Source organism: Piliocolobus tephrosceles, unplaced genomic scaffold, assembly GCF_002776525.5.
Source record: "Piliocolobus tephrosceles isolate RC106 unplaced genomic scaffold, ASM277652v3 unscaffolded_110, whole genome shotgun sequence".
Classification (NCBI taxonomy): Eukaryota; Metazoa; Chordata; class Mammalia; order Primates; family Cercopithecidae; genus Piliocolobus; species Piliocolobus tephrosceles.
This window is the reverse complement of record NW_022292088.1, coordinates 307,528-327,403: the sequence shown is the minus strand read 5'-3', so window position 1 is coordinate 327,403 and position 19,876 is coordinate 307,528. Positions and strand designations below refer to the sequence as shown.

Below are 19,876 nucleotides of genomic sequence, written 5' to 3'. Positions count from 1 at the left end.
AGGAGGTCAAGACCAGCCTGGCCAACATAGGGAAAAACCGTCTGTACTAAAAATACAAAAAAATTAGCTGGGTGTGGTGGTGGGCGCCTGTAATCCCAGCTACTCGGGAGGCTGAGGCAGGAGAATCGCTTGAACCCGGGAGGTGGAGACTACAATGAGCCAAGATTGTGCCATTGTACTCCAGCCTGGGCGACAGGAGGGAAACTGTCTCAAAAAAAAAAAAGAGCACACACACACATACACACACACACACACACACACACACACACACACACAAGCAGGAAGAGAGGCTGAGAGTTGGGATGATGGGGAAGAACGCAAGATGAGGGTGAGGGAGCGAGAGGCAAAGGCGGGGACACGGATAGCAGGTGAGGCTGTTGCTAAACAGCAGCCAGCTATGCAGTGCTTCCCAGTCATCCTGTCTGTCAACGAACGTGTGCGGAAAGGTGGCTGCCTGTGCCTCCCAGGATACTCTAGACTGGGGGCAGAGTAGTCCTGCTGGGCAGCTTCTGGCCAGTCGGCACAGGGTTGCTGTCCTCCGGCACATCCAAGCTCCCCAGGCCTCCCTCCATCGTCTGCCTGCAGGCTCACTAAGTGTAAATGGAGAGACCTGGGATCCTTAATTCCAGAGAGGCTGCTTTAGAGCGGATGGTGGTGGGCTTACTTTGTGGTTGAGGCTCTTAAGGGAGGAGAGAGAGGACAGGAGGGGAAGGGAGGGTTCAGCCACAGAGCTGGCAGCCAGGCCAAGAGGATCAGCCAGGAGCAATAAGTGGCTTGAGAATGCTGGTGATAAATAAAGACGTCTTTATTGTCTCTTCCCAAAGCACACGATGTTTCTAACAGAGCTTCATCCACTCCCAGGCAGGCTGGAGAGAGGACAGAGGTGGAGCCAAGAGGACACAGTCAGGAGTAGAAAGGAGTCAGGTGGAGCAGGGGTGCCAGGGAGGGCAGCCGGAGGGCGGGGCTTAGGGAGCTCCAGCCGCAGAGACAAAGATGTCCTTGTAGCCTTTGATCTCCTTGACCTCATTGCTGCTGATGAGAACCTGGAGCTGGCGGGGTCCAGCTTTGGTGGGGTAGAGGTCCAGTTGAATTTGGAGGGTGTGTCCGGCCACCAGAGTCCCAAGGCTGAAAGTCAGAAATGGCCTGTGAGAGCCTCAAGGAGCCCCTGCTGGCAGGAGGGGTGATCCGGTTCCCCTCTGGGTGGGTGAGAAGCTCCCACTCGCCACCACCACTGAGTTCAGCCTTTCCTGAGGAGGGTGAGAAAGTGGGGGCAGAGAGGCACCGCACAGGGGATTGAGGAGGGTCCTGTGATGCCATGGGGCACCCCTTTTCTGAGACCAGCAAGGGGGAGGTAGGCAGAAGCATCACTTACTCCTTTGTTATCTGCCCATTGACAAGGCCGCTTCCCTCCAGCACCATCGTGCAGCTGCTCAGAGCCACCATCAAGGTGTTGGTGAGGGTGACGTGGACCCTCAGTGCCTTGCCCACCTCAGCCCTCTCAGACACCTGTGTGGAGAGAGGTCAGTGATCCCACCGGCAGTTGGCCTCGCTTCTGCACTCTGGTTCAGTTATCCCCACCCCAGGTCCCTGGCGACCACCACGAACCGCGGCTTAGAGCTAACGTGCTACAGTGGGGAGGGAGGAATGTGAGCTGAGAGTACTTGAGATTAACACATATACAGGCCTGTCTTAGGTCGCAATACTCCAAGGAGCCACCACCAATCAGCAATTGCCACCAAGCTGAAACCCGTTTCCCTCCCCACCATCTAGTTCAAGATGTCCACAAGATTTCAATGGGAGTGCCAGCTCCAGTGGGTGGCTACTAGGAAGGCTGTGTTAAAAAGGATCCCGAGGACAAAGGATCCCAACTGATTCCTATCTAACACAGGTGGGGGATAAGGAAGTGGTGTCATGTGTGCCACCCAAGTGCCATCAGTGATGTCCTCCTGCCCTTACACTCATCACCGAGGAAACAATGAGGCCAAGGCCCCTTGATGTGTTAATGGCAGAGCCAGGACCTGACCCGGGTGTCCCAGACCCCAGCCCAGGATCTTTCCCCATACTGCTGTGTCTTCATAAACATCAGCAGGGCATGCACTCGAGTTCTTCCAGGTGCGCCCAGTGCTGTGTCATGGGGCAGCACAGCCGTGGCCTGTGAGTGGGAGGCAGGCATCCTTCCTCCTCATTTCTGGAGCCCCTGTTCCTAGAACAGTGCCGGCCAGATGATGGACACCAGTAAGCACGTGTTGAACTGAAATGAGCTCTGACCACCCAGATCATACTAGGGGCTTGTTCTGGCTGGGCCAGAGACTCAGAGAAAAGGAAGAACACACCTGACTTACCGGGGATCCAAACAAAAATACCAAGTCCCTTGTACCCTCATTAGGGTGTCAAAGTAGAACAGGTTAAAATAACTGTGGAATCATCTGTGGGTCCCTTACTGATGAGGATCAATTAGCAACCTACCTGGCATTTGCCATGTTTGCTTCAGGTACATGGCAGGGCCCTGGCTGCAGCCCCAGGCTTATGTCTGCACTTGCAATTCTGCCTGCTGTTTGCCCCAGCACAGAGGCTGCCTGGCGTCAGCTGGCCTGACAGCCTGACAGTGTGCCTGGATGAAAACCCTGGGGTAGGCCAGCTGATACATGGTCTGGAGCGGCCCAGTTCTCATTTGGGGTGGGGAGGGGCGTGCTGTTAGAGAAGCCTCCAGGTACAGAGCCAGGTTTAGACTAGGGAGTGGGCAAGTCTTTTCGAGTGGGAGGGGCAGGTGGGGAAACGAGGCTTCAGGGAAGGAAAACCCTGGTAGCAGGAGATGGGGAACGCACCCGCTTCTTCCATTCACCCTTCCTTCGCCTGAAACTCCTTCTTTGTGCAGTGGCCTCACTGGCCCCTCAGGCATCTGAAGTTCACTTTTCATTTGTTTCCCTCTTTGCCACCTCAATCTTGTCAATACTCACCTTTTGTTTTTTGTTTTGTTTTGTTTTGTTTGAGACAAGGTCTAACTCTGCTGTCCAGGCTGGAGTGCAGTGGCATGATCTCAGCTCACTGCAGGCTTGATTTCTCCAGACTCTCACCTCAGCCTCCCGAGTATCTGGGACTAGAGGCATGCACCACCACACCAGCTAACTTTTGAAAAACTTTTAAGTAGCGATGAGGTCTGGCTATGTTTCCCAGATTGGTCTTGAACTCCTGGGCTCAAGCGATCCTCCTGCCTTGGCCTCCCAAAGCACTGGGATTACAGGCATGAGCCACCATGCTTAGCTGGTGGTCATCATTTGAATTTGACTTTGTGGAGTCTCTAAATCTGTCTTCTCTACTTCATCTCCTAGTCACTGCCTTTCCTGTCTCTTTGCCTTTGCAAAATGATTTCCTTACTTAAAATGCCTTCACAGCCATCTCATTTCTCTATACGGTTTCCTATGCATCCTCTGAAAAATAGTACCTCCTTTGAGAAGCCTTCCCACCCTTCACCCCAACTCACTGGTACAGAGCACAAGACCACACCATACTATGCTGGAGCCGTCGGTGTGGTATGAGGTGGGAACAGTGTCTTGTTGGCTGCTGCACCCCAGCCCCTGGATTGGGTGAGTCAGAGAGCCTAGAGCCCCCACCTGTGTCCAGATGCCTACCTCAATAGACAAGTGGGGAGGCTCCAGAGAGATATCTTTTAGGACCAGCATGGACCTCCCTGTCTCTTCAACCTCAGCGATGCCAGACACACGGATGAGCTTTTCGTCCGTTAGCTTGCTTCTGTAATTGCTGTAGGGCAGGAGGAGTGGCCACTGTGTCTCTAAGGACATACAAAAGACACCTTGAGTCCAGGACATGGACCAGAGAGAGGGGGGACATGTAGACATGAGACAGGAAAAATTAGAATTTTTCATGTGAGAGGTAAAATTGTGTGTGTGAGAGACAGACAGTGTCCCACCACGCACACACTGCCCCCAGGGCTCACTGCTGCGTCTTGCCTGGTAGGGTGGCGTCAGAGGTAGAGCAGCTGGCAGCTTCACTGCCCGGAAGGTGTGTGTGTCGGAGGAAGGGGTCTCTGTGTGATCTGGCTGGACCCGCCCCACTGTGTTCATGGCCCCACAGCTCCCCTCCCCGTAGGTGCCTTCTCACGCCTGCCTCACACTCACCCTTCCCAAAGTCCAGGTTCACCCACACCGTGTGCCTCCAGAGGGGCTTCCGGGTGCCACCCCCATGCAGCAGGGCCTGTGCACAGAAGCGCACCACCAGTCTGATGGGCCCCTGAGGGTGGGTGCTGTCTGGCACCCTCCGGATACGCAGCAGCAGCTGCAGGTCCTGGCCCCACTCGGGTATCCTGGCCAGGTGAAGCTGCAGCTGCGCTGGCTCATCCCTAAGACCCCCGGACTCCAGGAGATCCAGGAAGGGCGAAAAAGCTCTTTGGGGGCCCAGCATTTTCCGAGAAGCCTTCATGAAGACAGCTCTCTCCTCAGGGGATCCTGCAGAAGGGAGAGGCGGGAGAGACATGCATGGGGAGGGGTGGAGAGGACCGGAGACTTTCCCAGGGCACAAGGCACAGGAATAGCAGCACAGGGAGGCCGTGCGGCTCAGGTGCCACTTGCTGGGTTCAAATCCTTGCTCTGTCACAGTGCTTTAATCTCTGTGTTCTGTTCTGTCATCTGTAACCTGGGGATGATATCTGCTTTCCTTATAAGGGATCCCCAAAACGTCAGGCTAAGTGAGTTGCTGGCTGCAAGCACTCAGCACTGTTCTCTGCCATCACTACGACCACCAAGCATCACTATCATCATCGTCATGAAGCCAGAGGCTTCTCTCCCCAGCCAGCATCCCTCCAGCTAAAATATATGCTCAAAACTTATAAAAAAGAGGTTTGGTCAGGCGCGGTGGCTCATGCCTGTAATCCCAGCAATTTGGGACGCTGAGGCGGGTGGATCGCCTGAGGTCAGGAGTTTGAGACCAGCCTGACCAACGTGGTGAAACTCATCTCTACTAAAAATACAAAAATTAGCTGGGCATGGTGATGGGTGCCTGTAATCCCAGCTATTCAGGAGGGTGAGGCAGGAGAATCACTTGAACCCAGGAGGCAGAAGTTGTGGTGAGCCGAGATTTCACCGTTGCACTCCAGCCTGGGTAACAAAAGTGAAACTCCATCTTAAAAAAAAAAAAAAAAAAAAAAAGCTTCATCTCTTGCCCATGGGGGCTACTCAACATAGAGGCTTAATGTGGCTGACTGCCACTGCTACCGCTTGAGACCATCATTACCACAGTTACAATTGTTACTACTTGAGACCATCATTACAAGACTGAAGGAAGGGATGAACGTAGAAATGGTAAAAAACAAAAGAAACTGTTTTAAAGAAAGGCTAGCATGGGGAAGAAGAAAAGAGAAGGAGAGAAGAAAAGAAGAAAAGGGCTTCCTGCTTCTAGTGAGCAAAGGCAGCCGCTGAACGTCTACCGCCCTTCATATTTATTTGGGTAGCAAGAGCAAGGAGGAGGAGGTAACAATTGGTCAGCTGCTTAATTGATCACAGGTTCAGATTGTTACTGACAGGCTTCAATTATGCCTAATCATAAGAAACATTTGTGTGGCCTTCAACAGCTTAACCCACACTTACCCCCACCTGTGGACTTCTCTGGCGCAGTTGCTACATCCCAGAGGCACGATTCCCAGTGCTTTCTGTGGACACTCATTTAACCCTCTCAACAGCCATCCAGGGGACTGTTATCCCGTTTTACAGATGAGGAAATGGAGGCACAGGGGTGGTAAACTGTGTCCAGTCTTACACAGGGCACAGCAGAGCCCTGTTCAGTACTCAGCCAGCCTGACTCCACACACGTGCCCTCCGTGGGGGTGTCCACCCCGTCCACAGGCCCAGGGGCCCATCCCCCCGACTCCACTGATCTCCTTGCTACAACCCCTCCTGCCATGGACGTAGGGAGACAGTGGCACCACTCTGGGTAGAGTTAAAATACGGGACATTCAACTACATTTGAATTCCAGATAAACAACAAATGATTTTTAGTACAGTACGTTCCATGCACTATTTGGAACATACTTATACATTAAAAATCATACCCAGTTTGAATTTCAGATAAACAGTGAATACTTTTTAGAATAAGTATGTCCCAAATGCTGTATGTCCCATACTTACACAAATAAAATATTTGTTTACTTGGATCTATCTGGAATTCATATTTAACTGGGCATCCTATATTTTTATTTGCTGGTAACCCTACTTAGGGTCACATGCCTGGGATCCAGGAAGGACCCCTAGGAGTTTGCTATGAGGATAAAGGTGATTAGATGGTGACGGTTTCAACTTGGAGCCACCCCAGCTAGGGAGTATCACAAAGAAGCTTAAACCAGCCCTCTCCCCAAATACCCAGCCCGGCACCTTCTGGGTACTTGTAGGAGCTGGTGATGCTCTGGTGCTGGTCTGACCCCACCATCTTGGTGCTGATCTCCTTCCCGATGGAACTGGTGTTGTGGGCCAGGATTTCCTGGGCCTGGCCATCCCTGAGGAGCCAAATGACTTCATCGGCGTTCACCTCGGCATACACAAAAGGGGTGTCATAGGCCAGGTGGACATCCCCTTCCCTGATGGCCTTCACAGAGGCAGGGCCACAGCAGAACAGCCCTGTGGAGGCAACAGGCCACTGACATGGGGGCCGGGGCAGCTGGCTGTGGCTGTGGGAGGTGGAGATGGGACAGGCAGTGGCACCGCTGACTCTCACCCATGGGATATCTTCCAGTTTACCAAGGACTTTTGTTCCTATTAATTCATCTGACCCTCACAGCCACCCTGTGAAGTGGCAATGCTAATCATCAGCTTTTCCACTTTACAGGTAAGGACACAGCTGAGGCTCAGTGACCCATCCAGGTGAGCCCGCTGTCAACGGTAGAGTGAGATTCCTGATCTGAAGCTGCGTCAGCTGGGACCTCGGGAAGAGGGTGCCGTGGAAAACACTGCTCCTCCCTGGTCTCCTGCTCCCACAGCCAGTCACCCTAATCTGCCTCCCCACAGAGCCAGAGCCTGTTGCAGTGGTCCTCACTCACCGCTGCTGGTCTGCTGGGGAGTGGGGTCCAGAACCTGCCACCCGTTGTATCCTGGTGGGAGATCTTTCCGGATCATCCAGCACTCATTCCAGACATGGAAGTTCCTGCAGGAGGGAGTAAGCAGACAAGGACTCACGTTAGCTGAGGTTTTGCCAGGTACCAGGCACTATGCGGAGTGATTTATATCATTGTTTCTTTTTCTTGCTTTTTGTTAGGAAGTAATTTCATACTAAAAGTCACAAGAATAGTACAGGCTGGGCGCGGTGGCTTACACCTGTAATCCCAGCACTTTGGGAGGCCAAGGAGGGTGGATCACAAGGTCAGGAGATCGAGACCATCCTGGCTAACATGGTGAAACCCTGTCTCTACTAAAAATACAAAACATTAGCCTGGCATGGTGGTGGGCACCTGTAGTACCAGCTACTCAGGAGGCTGAGACAGGAGAATGGCGTGAACTCGGGAGGCAGAGCTTGCAGTGAACTGAGATTGCGCCACTGCACTCCAGCCTGGGTGACAGAGCGAGACTCTGTCTCAAAAAAACAAAAACAAAAAAGAATGGTACAAAGAACACCCATCTACCCAAGTCATCTGTTGTTAACATTTTGCCCCATTTGCTTTCTTTCAGTGTGGACATGAATAGATATCTACACATATACACTTCAGTGTGTATTTCCTAAGAATAGGGATTGTATAGTTTATCAACCCTAGCACATTGGGTATTGATATGATGCCTTTATCTAATTTACTGTCTATATTTTAATGTTGTCAGTTGATCTAACGACATTGTTTAGAGCCTTCTTTTCCCAAGCGGTACGCAGTGCCGTCTGTGGTCACACACTGCATTCAGCTACGCAGCGTGTTGTCTGCTTTGACCTTGGAACAGTTCCTCCACCTTTCTTTCTTTTGTTACATTGGGATTTGAAATGTAACAAATCTCTCTCTCGTAAATTTAAGGTGTACAAATGTAGTTTTGTTTCATGGAGATATTGCCTAGTGGTGAAGTCTGGGCTTTTAATGAAAACAATCTTTATGTTATTTATCTATTTTTTAAAACCAGAGTAGCACCCATTTTGGGCTTGTCTGATGTTTTCTCATTATTAGACTCAAGATACGCATTCAAAGACAGAACTGTACCTAAGTTACACATCCTCAGATACACCACTGCTTCCTGAATCAGAGATGATTCAGACCTCTAGGAGTCTATCTGTGGATCCCAGGCTGAAAAGCCCTCCTTACCAGCATTGATCTCATCCCACCCTAGCAACCCTGTGAAGTAGACGTTATCTTCATTTTACAGACAAGAAAATCGAAACTCAGAGAGGGAGGGGGCTCCTAGGACAGCAGGTAGTTCTCACACAACTCAGAGTCTTACCTGGAGGCCGGCTGTGGTGGCTCAGGCCTGTAACCCCCCACTTTGGGAGGCCGAGGCGCGTGGACCACCTGAGGTCAAGAGTTCGAGGCCAACATGGCGAAACCCCGTCTCTACTAAAAATACAAAAATTAGCCGGGCATCATGGTACATGTCTGTAGTCCCATCTACTCCTGCCTCCTGAGGCAGGAGAATTGCTTGAACCCAGGAGGTGGAGGTTACAGTGAGCTGAGGTCGCACCATTGCACTCCAGCCTGGGCAACAGAGCGAGACTCCGTCTCAAAAAAAAAAAAAAAGAAAAGGTCTTATCTGGAAACTGGCTAGAAAAGGAAAAACAGGAAACCAGTTTTGAGGGTAGAGCTGAGAAGAACAAAGGAACCAGGAAAAGAAACCAGAGATACACAAGTAAAGGGATGCACAGAGATACACACACACACACACACGCACACGCACACATGTATGCAGACAGGGAGTGGGGCGGGAGAGGAAGAAGTCAAGAGAGACAAGAAGAGGTCTACAGAAGCAGTCAGTCCAGGTTCTCCCTGACTTCTGGGAAAACAGAGTGGTACAAACAGAGACTCACAGAAGGAAGAAGAAGATGAATAAAGACTTTTGAGGACAGTGTTCAGAAGATGCCCAGCTAGTCATGTGGTTGAGACCTCAGAATGTTATCCCATTGTTTTCTATCTCTGAAATGAGTTAAATGTGATGACCTAATTAGCCAGAACAGCCTCCTAGGTTGGGGAATTCTTCTCTTCTTCTCTGAGCATTAGCAGCAATGTTCAGGGCAATCTTGCAATATTGCCTCAAGAGTCAGGGAGAACCAGGTCAAAGTTTTCCTGCCCTCCCTGGGACAGAGCAGAGAGCGGTTCAAGACAGTGCCTCTCACCATATTTTGTCTCGTTTCTGAGTTGACAGCATCTCTGCATTTCGGTCATAGTACGTATCGATGGTCAAGTTCCTATCCACGTTGTGCGCGGAACGGAAATTGGAAACAACACGGGTTGGAACACCTAAGCATCTCATTACTAAAGAGAAAAATAAAGTATAGAGAATCGCTCAGTTCATTTCAGACAAAATTATTGGTTTTCCATGCATAATGTGTAACTTTCAAGCTGGAGGAGAGAAAGCCAAGACGCTTAGGGAACCACACCAGTAACTCTTTTATTCCCAGAGCCCCACACCCAGTCCCTGAGCCCTGCTGCCCCATCGGTGGCCAACATCCCACAAGGAGAGAGGAATCATTTGAGGATCGCTTAAAACAACAGTTAACAATAATCCAATTTATCATTTAGGAGTTTTTCCACTCAGCAACTTTCCAAGTTAAAAACAGAGGGCCGGGCGTGGTGGCTCACACCTGTAATCCCAGCACTTTGGGAGGCAGAGGTGGATCACAAGGTCAGGGGTTTGAGACCAGCCTGGCCAGCCTGGCCAACATGGTGAAAACCCATCTCTACTAAAAATACAGAAAAAATTAGCTGGGTGTGGTGGCACGTGCCTGTAGTCCCAGCTACTCAGGAGGCTGAAAATTTAGTTCTGACAATGTTTTTTAACTTTTATTTTAGGTTTGAGGGTACACGTGAAGGTTTGTTACGTAGGTAAACACGTGTCTCAGGGGATTGTTGTACAGATTATTTTATCGCCCTCCTCCCACCCTAGTTCTGAAATTTGGGATCTGTAATTCTACTTAAAGACAAGAGGTAGGGGGAGGTATGAAAGAAATTACAGAATGGATAGAGGGACAAGATAGACTTCTAGAGACCGTGGAAACCGTCAGCAGAGACAAGGGGAAACCACAGAACCAGCAACCGTCTTTAATAAGGTAGCAGCTCCCTCTTATGGCTTCTCGTGATACTGCTACAAAGGCTTTTAAAAGCTGAGTTAATGATTTTGCAAATCTAGTCACACAGTGTAGACGTTACCCCCAAAACACACACACACACACACACACACACACACACACACACACACCTGCCTGCCCAGAGCCAGATGAAGTCAAGCCAAGAGCCAGCAAGAGCCAGGTGTGACCTTGAAGGGACGTGGGTCCTGACATCTGCCAGCACGGCGAGGAGTTCAGAGAGGTTTATCCCACTCCTCTCCCTCCCAGGAGGGGCAGACAGTGCCTACTGAGGCTGCCAGGAGGATTACAGAGCTTCGAGAAGTAAAAGGACTAATGAGAGCGACCAATCCTTTTGTTGTGGTTCACTGAAGAGCCCCCAAGAGGGCCGCCTGTCTACCGTCACCTGCCCACTCACAGCACAGCTCCTGGGCTTGTCACAGATCCTTAGCAGGCATGGGAGCTACACCCGGGCTGGAAGCGGCCAGAGGAAGCTTGGCAGGGGCAGCTCCTCCAGTGTGCAGCGGCTCCATAACTCAAGGGCCTGGGAGTGGGGAGAGGCTTGGAAATGGAGCACGGTGGTGGACCTTGTCCTTCTCCTGCTCATCCCAGGCCTCCTCCACACCACCTACCTAGCCACAGCCTGGGGACTTCCCAGCCCACGGAACAACCAAGAATACTGAGTGCCAGAGTAGCCCTAGCCTCATTTCACACCTGAGCAAAGTGAGGTCACTGGATTCAAACACTCAGATTTAAACCTCCTCTGTGTCTGCAGCACCTGTATATAACTGCCAGCCTCTGCTGCCCCTCTCCAAAAATCCTCTGCCCCTGTTTTTGGCTCCTGTCTCTGTCCTCCCCATTCTCTGTTTCTCCTTTCTCCAACTCAGAGTCACCCTGTTAGTTCAGCAAACGCTTATCAAGCTCCATCATGTAGCAGGACAGGCCTGTGTAAGGTATTCTGGCCTTGCAAGGGTGAGACAAGTACTCTCCATCTTTCTCTCATCTTCACAGATGATCTGCTCAACGACTTTGCACTGAATTGTAAATAATTGATACTGTATAAAACACTGATGTTCTTTAAGGGTAGTCAGCAAAGCGGCAAGTCTATAATGATAACTCCTCGAGGATCTCTCAGTGAAGCATTTGGGAGCTGCTAGCTCTGCCTATGGGTGAGGTCAGCTATCTCATACCATCTGCTTCCACTTGCCCCTCCGTGCCAGGCTCATCTCGAGCTGAGATGCCTGAGCTGGTAGCAGAAAGAAGCCACTGGGTTTCTGTTTCGGGACCACAAGCTGTCTCTCCAGACGACAGTTATAACAGTCTGACTGACCCACCAAGGATACTGTGAGGTGATTGCCACAGGTCAAACCCCCCTTACATAAATGCACAGGATCCCTCGAGACTTATGGTGTGCTGGCTCAGGGCCTGGGTGCCCACCACCCCCAGCTGTGGGGCCATGGGCAAGCTATGGAACTTCTCTGAAAATGAAGTTAATCACACCCCTAAGTGAGTGATCTTTCGCTCACCGGTGCACATAACAGATGCGAAGACCCAGCACTGTCCGTACTTCACAGGCTGCCCGCCCCCGGCTGACCACTGCCGTAGGATGGCCACACTGCCGTTCCACTCCAGAGGACTGACCCCTTTGGAGTAGTCCTCGCTCCAGTTCCCCTGCAGCACGCCGTTGTCATCGTTGCTGTTGATCTGCAGAGGACAGATGGGTGAATTTCCACAGCTCCCGGGGAAGCTCAGACTGTCCTCAGACGGCGGGAAGCATCCATCCTTACCATGGCACTCACCACCCTGCACACGTACACCACGTCGTTCCGTTGGGAACAGTCTTTGGCCGGGTTCTTTAAGTAATGCAGGCTCTTGTTCAGGATCTCAAAGCAGATGTCTATGATGTCCTCTTCAAACTTCCCAGTGATTTTAAGGGAGAAAAAAGAAGAGCAAATGTCTAGACTTCTGAAACTTTAAGTCACTAACAGACTTTTGGGGATGGCAGGTATATGGGGATGTGGGGATGGGGGGAGGGTGCTAAATATAAGACAAGGTCCTGCCTTTGAAGAACGTATAAATCAAATTGGAAATGTACGAGGTTTGAAATTCTGAAAAACTAAACTGTGTGGCTCTGATGAAAAATGGAAGCAGAATTCAGAGAGTGAGAGATCCCCGCTGGCTGGATAGATGAGAGAAGGCTTTGGTGCCAGTGGGCTTTGACGGATTGGGTGGACAGGAAGAGGAGAGTGGGCACATTTACCTGAGGTCTTTGAGCATGGTGGGTACCAAGGATTTAGACAGACTCCTGTCTGGAGGACTTGAAGGAGCAGGGAAGGGATCAGAGCCGAAAAAGTCTAGAGATCAATGTAGGGCCAGGCACGCCAGTCTCGAAATCAGGTAGAGGAGCTCAGAGCAGACACTGCGGCCCTGGAGGAGCCAGAGTGGGCTCGTGGTAGACGTGCACCATGTTTGCCACCACCCTTTGGCTGCCAAATGCACAGGTATTTGTCTCAGTTTCAAAGAGGGTCACAGGTCGCCATGGTTGGAGAATGGGGAAAACGTGCTCTCCCTCAGCAAGGCTTCCCCCACCTCTTCCCTTTTGGAGTTTGTGGGCAGGACTGCGGTGGCAATGGGAGGGAGAGAGAAACTATGCCTGCAGGGGTTGAGAGTGGAGACGCTGCCCAGAGCCAAGGTCCCCCTCTGTACACTGACTGGATATTGGATGTTATTAAAGAATTACTGTTCTTTTTTTTTTCTTTTCAGTTACAATCATTTATTCTGATTAAGTTTTGCAGAAAGAATCATCATCCTTTACACGACTATATTCTGAAGTATTATTGGATTAAATATGCTGAAGTGTCACTGTATTAAATGATACGGTATCTGTAATTTGCTTAAAAAAAAAAATTGGCCAGGAGCTGTGGCTGTAATCCCAGTACTTCGGGAGGCCGAGGCAGGTGGATCACCCGAGGTCAGAAGGTCGAGACCAGCCTGGCCAACATGGTGAAACCCCATCTCTACTAAAAATGCAAAAATTAGCTGGGTATTATGGCTCGCACCTGTAGTCCTAGCTACTCAGGAGGCTGAGGCGGGAGAATCACTTGAACCCAGGAGATGGAGGTTGCAGTGAGCCAAGATCATGCCACTGCACTCCAGCCTGGGCAACAGAGCAAGACTCCATCTCAAAAAAAAAAAAAAAAAAATCTAGTGGTGGAGTGGGGAGCGAGGGTGGAGGCAGAGGAGTACAGACCAAAGAAGGACAAGCTTTTTCTGTAAAAAACCAAATAGTAAGTATTTTAGCCTTTGCAGGCCATAAGGTCTCTGTCTTAATAACTCAGTTCTGCCAATGCAGCATGCAAGCAGCCACAGACTACATCTAAATGAATAAACATGGCTATGTTGCAATAAAATGCTATTTGTGAACACTGAAATTTGAACTTCATATAATGTTCACATCACAAAATATTATTCTTTTAAAATTCCTTTTCAACAATTAAAAAATGTGAGAACTATTCTCAGCTCGTGGGCTAAACAGGCAGTAGGCCACATTTGGTCTGTGGGCTGTAGTTTACAAACCCCCAGTGTTGATGAAACAGACTCATGATACACCAATCACTACTGAAGCCGAGAGGTGGGTACAGGCAGATTCACTGTAGCAGCCTGTCTACTTTGATTATGTTTTAAGGTTTTCATAATAAAATGTTAAAAGCTAAAAAGGAAAGATATCCACCCCTTCCTCGCCCCCTCACTGGATGTGAAGTTGGCCCAGCCCCTCACACCCTCACCTGTATTAGTGGCCCTCCGTGAAGGCGGTGTAATGTAACAGCCTTATATGATAGGGCTGTGTAAGGACCAGCCTTAAGGAGCCCACCCCAGGCCCACATTGGGTGACAGTGTTACCTGCCCATAGTTCCAGGGCCAGGAGGTGATGAATCTTTCATGACCCTTGTAAACAAAGCCATAATCTTGCATGACATACTCCTGCAGCAGTATTTCACTTGGCAGGTAGACGTTGTCCTCTGGGCAGTTAAGAGTAGTGGAGGGGGCAAAACCCCAAACCGAAAAACAGAATAATAAAATTAAAAAACAGTAATGACAATGTGTTTCTGGAAAACAGGAGGAGCAGTTGATGGGTTGATAGCAACAGAAATTAAGACTGGACCCCCTTAAAGGTCTACTATATGCTTTTCTAGAAGCCAGAAATACAATGTGTACTTTAAAAAACAACGATCTTTTCTTGATTGTAAAAGTGACTGATTGTAGGGTTGGTTTCTTATAGAGAGTCAGAAAATACAGATGGATGGAAAGAAGACAATGGAAACTGCTCATTCCCACTACTCAGAGACACCCACCATTATGTTTTGGTGTGTTCTAGCCACTCTCTCTTTCTGTGCATGCATACTTAATACAATTAGGAAATGTTCCAGTGTTTTCACTTAACATCACACCATGAATACTTTCCTCATGCCATTAGAAATTCTTTGTCAGGATGATTTTTGTGAGAGCACACGGTACTACATTGCATAGCTATGTGGCGATTTATTTTCTGGGCTTTTTCCAAAGAACCTCACAGGGCCTTCCCAGTGGATCAGGTTAGCATTACAAGCTGTGAGCACATCCTACCTGGACTCCAAGGGTTAAAAAGTAGGATGAAAGTTCCCAGCCGGTAAGTCACACTGTGACCTTGGCCCTGAGAGATCTCTATCTTCAGAATGTAATGGCCAATAACTGCATTGGCTGGTGTGAAAAGGGAAACGTGGAGAGAGTTGGAGTCAATGGTGAAATCAGAAGCGCTCCAGACATTCCTGGGCCGGACCCGGGTGAGGAAGAATCTGGCTCGGGTCCCCAGCAGCTCTGAGGGCTTGGGTCCTGTGTGGGAGAGAATGACCCCAAAGTGAGGCTCCAAAAACCTGTGTGATATGTGATTCCAGGGGAGTTGGAAGGACGCTCACCTTCTCCAACCACTTGCTAATGCTTTTGGCTTTTACTGCCCCTGAGTGTCCTCAGGCAAACCATTTAAGATCCCCAGGCCTCCGTGTTTTTTTTCTTTTTTGTTTGTTTGTTTGTTTTGAGACGGAATCTCGGAGTCTCCCTCTGTCGCCCAGGCTGGAGTGCAGTGGCCTGATCCCAGCTCACTGCAAGCTCCGCCTCCCGGGTTCACATCATTCTCCTTCCTCAGCCTCCCGAGTAGCTGGGACTACAGGCACCCGCCACCTCGCCCGGCTAGTTTTTTGTATTTTTAGTAGAGACGGGGCTTCACCGTGTTAGCCAGGATGGTCTGGATCTCCTGACCTCGTGACCTGCCCGTCTCGGCCTCCCAAAGTGCTGGGATTACAGGCTTGAGCCACCACACCCGGCCAGGCCTCCGTTTTTAAAATAATAGTACCACCTGAAAGTCTTGTCCTGGGGATTACATGAGCTAATGTGTGTAAAGTTTTAGCACAGTGCTTGCTGTGTATCTACAGGTTGGTTGTGAACTGCCACAACCTCAGTTTGCAGAGTTGACCAAATCTCTCCTCAACGGCACTAACAGGATCCTGAGCGTGAGGGGCCTGAGGCTCCCAGGACAAGAGAGTGGCGGGCAGCTCAGGTGGGAAAGGCAGGGGCCCTGCAGGCAGGCTCTGTTAATGCCCTCATTTAGAGGGAACCTGCGGGGCCCTGGGGCAGGGCAAACTCACCGGTCTCAGCCACAAAGGTGATATGGTCGCTCTGGGACTGGAAGGGTCTGCTGAAGCTCAGCCGGAGGTAGAAGAGCTGGCCGCGGCGCACAGTGAGCCGCTTGGCGCCCATCTCCTGCGTGTGGTGCTCCCGGTTGTTCCTGGAGCTCTGCAGGTCGACAGACTCAAGCTGCAAGGTTGCCACTAGGGGAGAGGAGGGGACAGGTCACGCCCACCTGCAAACCCCTGGGCTCAGGCATCCCTTGTAGCTTCTCAGTCATTTGCGGGAGGTGCGGGGGGTGCGGGGGTGGGGGGTTGGGTGGGGCGGGGCGGGGGGAAGTGTTGATCCTGGTGAGTTCCACGTCTGGACCTGGAGCCACAATGATCAAGGATTGGGGTCCCCAAACGGAAACCATTCCAGATAACCGAAACTTAACCCCTGAAGTGCCGCTGCATGCTCTTAACTATTTGTTGACAATCTTTCTAAAAGTCACTCTATTGTCCTACTAAGAATAAACATACTAGGATTTTGTATGAATTAAGTCAGTGAGCTGACTGGAGGCTGGGACTTCAGTTGTAGGGCAAGTCTGGGATTCTGGAGACTCTCTGGGTCACTTGTAACTTACGTCTGACTTCTCAGTCATTTCTAGGTCTACGCAGAGGGCACTGGCTGCTTCCTGTGTGTGTGCGCCTGGTATATGGTTGTGAAACTCTTGTTGCATAGTGGGCAGTGGGCAGGCTCTGGACTGACACAGCTTCAGGTCTATCACCTGGGCTGTGAGACCTCGAGCAAGTCACTTAATGTCCCTAGACATCGGTGTCCTCATCTGAAAAATGGAGACAATTATATTCCTACCTTATAGGTCATGTGGGCGTTAAGTGAGGATGCCCATGGAAGGGCCTTGGCATTGTGCCAGGTACAGAGTGAGCAGTCGTTATTAGTTACTCTTACTGGTAGGAATCATGCGTTCTTGGATTGCATTTCTTTTGTGACCTTTGCTGGCAATGTTTAGATTGCATTTACTGTCGACAAAAGTTCATTAGGTCTTTCCTCTAGTAGTACATCAGTTTACCTCAGTGGTTCTCAACAGGGGAAATCCCGTGCCCTGGAGGACATTTGGCAATGTCTGAAGACATTTTTTACTGGGAAGAGAGGCTGCTAAGCAGCATCCTAAAGGAAAAACTCATGTTTGCTCCCAGCCAGTTTTCGTGCATTTTGAACTTTGACAGAGGTTCTTAATGTTTTTGCATCTTTCTTACCCATCTTGATCCCTTTTTTTTTTTTGAGACAGGGTCTCACTCTGCATCCCAGGCTGGAGTGCAATGGCATGCTCCTGGCTAACTGCAGCCTCAGCCTTCATTCTGGGCTCAAGTGATCCTCCCATCTCAGCTTCCCAAGTAGGTTGGACCACAACTGTGCACTACCATGCGTCACAATATTTTTTTTATATATATTTTGTAGAGACAGCATCTCCCTATGTTGCCCAGGTTGATAGATTCTGATTTTTTGACCCAAATATTTTACTTTTCCATCTCTAGACTGGCTAAACTATCTTCCAGTCTTCATCTAAGTAATCAGTAATAAGATGTTTCTAAGTATTAGAGCTTAAGTTTGAGGCCAGTGGTGTATTGTCAGCTCTTTCCTCCATGTTAACACTGAGCCATTAAGAAATACTCTTTGGGGCCGGGCACTGTGGCTCACTGTAATCCCAGTACTTTGGGAGGCCGAGGTGGGTGAATCACTTGAGGTCAGGAGTTCGAGACCAGCCTGGCCAACATGGTGAAACCCTGCGTCTACTAAAATACAAAAATTAGCCAGGCCTCGTGGCGAGCACCTGTAATCCCAGCTACTTGGGAGGCTGAGGCGGGAGAATTGCTTGAGCCCAGGAGGTAGAGGTTGCAGTGAGCCAAGATCGCGCCATTGCACTCCAGCCTGGGTGCAGCAAGACTCTGTCTCAAAAAAATAATAATAATAATTTTTGGGCATAGTTGTTCAACTGCTTTAACTGAATCTAATCTTTGAATAAGGCTGAAGTCAATGTTTTTAAATTTCCTTCACAATGTAAAATCAAATCCAGTTTTCATCTTTTCCATAAATGTGTCAAATGTCTGGCTAAAAACAGAACATGCACAAGGATCCCTTGATCCGTCTCTTAACAACAATCTTTTGTAAGGTAGATTCAACAAAGGTGAATTACTGGATGAATTGGTACAAAGTTGTTAAGCCTCTTGATGTTTTGGGGCACTTAAATAGATATGTTATTGGAACCAGAAAATTCAGAGAAAGATCTAAGACAGATCCCTTTTGATCATTCAACAGCAGTTTTTAAACTTCAGGTCCAATTCATTTAGCAGTTTGTGAAATCAATTTAGAGAGAGGAGCCAGTAATAAGAAAAATGAAATGGAATACAAAACATACAATGCGTCACACATAGGAAGAACAAGGACAATTTTATGTGTAGCTGGGTCATGATATAAATTGTGGATCATAGTTAGAAGTCAGAAAGCAGCCGAGCGCGGTGGCTCACGCCTGTAATCCCAGCACTTTGGGAGGCAGAGGCAGGCAGATCACGAGGTCAGGAGATCGAGACCATCCTGGCTAACACGGTGAAACCCTGTCTCTACTAAAAGTATAAAAAATTAGCCGGGCGTGGTGGCGGGCGCCTGTAATCCCAGCTACTCGGGAAGCTGAGGCAGGAGAATGGCGTGAACCTGGGAGGCAGTGGTTGCAGTGAGCCGAGATCATGCCACTGCACCCCAGCCTGGGCGACAGAGCGAGACTCTGTCACACACACACACACACACACACACACACACACACAAACACACACAGTCAGAAAGCAGCTGGCCTCAATCTGGTTGGAAACTGGTTGCCTCTTATTTGCTCCTAAGGGGCCTAAAGTTTTCATAGCAGGACCACTGAGCCTTCACAGAAAGCCTCTCCTTCCCATACACAACTCCCACCCTGAATGATCATAGCTCCAAAAGAGACAGGAACACACAGGAGGAAACAGGACTCAGGGTAGCCTTTTCCTGGCTGCTGTTTGTAGCTGAAAGCATAGTTCCTAGGGACAGCCAACTCAATTTTCCCCTGAGCCAGGTTTATCTTAGTTTGGGAAAGAAAGGAGAGGAGGGGGAAGGAAGATACCTTCCTCTCCAGAGGCCCAAGGTTGCAGTGGCATGGAGAAAACTCATTCTCCACTGGACACTCAGGTTTTCTTTTTTGTTCCACTCCACTGAAGTGCTTCTCATGTCAAAGAGACAATGACTTAAGAAAACAAAAGGAAGGTTTTCAAAAGCAGGAAAAGAAAGCCAAGAGGATCAGGAAGAAGCTGAACAAAGCAGGAAATCAAGCAGAATCAGTTAGTCAGCACCCACAAGGCCTTCTTGACTTGGCCACAATCCCACTGGAGTTAATGACATGAGTAAGAGGAAAGTTAAGCCCCAGCCACAAGACTCCTGGTACTTATTTGACTAATACAAAGACAAGGGTATAAAAGGATCAAATTTATCCTAATGTATTATCAGCCTTTTAAGGAAAAGGAGACAGGCCAGGCGCAGTGGCTCACAGCTGTAATCCCAGCACTTTGGGGGGCTGAGGAGGGTGGATCACGAGGTCAGGAGTTCGAGGCCAGCCTGACCAACATGGTGAAACTCCGTCTCTACTAAAAATACAAAAATTAGCCAGGCGTGATGGTGCATGCCTGTAATCCCAGCTACTCAGGAGGCTGAGGCAGGAGAATTGCTTGAACCTGGGAGGCGGAGGTTGCAGTGAACCGAAATCATGCCATTGCACTCCAGCCTGGGCAACAGAGCAAGACTCTGTCTCAGAAAAGAAAAGAAAAGAGAAGAAAAGAAAAGGAAAGAAAAGAGAGAGAAAGAAGAAAGAAAGAAAGAAGGAAAGAAAGAGAGAGAGAGGAAGGAAGGAAGGAAGGAAGGAAGGAAGGAAGGAAGGAAGGAAGGAAGGAAG

At 49.6% G+C, this 19,876-nt stretch overlaps 1 protein-coding gene across 1 annotated transcript in view; it reads right to left on the bottom strand.

Moving 5' to 3' along the window:
* Window positions 1-908: 908 nt before the first annotated feature.
* Window positions 909-19,876, bottom strand: part of LOC113219862 (protein-glutamine gamma-glutamyltransferase Z-like) — a 46,122-nt gene continuing 27,154 nt past the window's right edge. The window contains exons 3-14 of the mRNA XM_026447924.2: window positions 15,927-16,109; window positions 14,872-15,117; window positions 14,149-14,267; window positions 12,036-12,164; window positions 11,775-11,952; window positions 9,301-9,439; window positions 7,043-7,146; window positions 6,381-6,623; window positions 4,137-4,463; window positions 3,630-3,790; window positions 1,373-1,506; window positions 909-1,125 (exon numbers count right to left, since the gene is read on the bottom strand). Of these exons, the coding sequence (XP_026303709.1) occupies window positions 966-1,125; window positions 1,373-1,506; window positions 3,630-3,790; window positions 4,137-4,463; window positions 6,381-6,623; window positions 7,043-7,146; window positions 9,301-9,439; window positions 11,775-11,952; window positions 12,036-12,164; window positions 14,149-14,267; window positions 14,872-15,117; window positions 15,927-16,109 (2,123 nt within the window). The 3' untranslated portion in view covers window positions 909-965. The remainder of the gene's footprint in view (window positions 1,126-1,372; window positions 1,507-3,629; window positions 3,791-4,136; window positions 4,464-6,380; window positions 6,624-7,042; window positions 7,147-9,300; window positions 9,440-11,774; window positions 11,953-12,035; window positions 12,165-14,148; window positions 14,268-14,871; window positions 15,118-15,926; window positions 16,110-19,876) is intronic.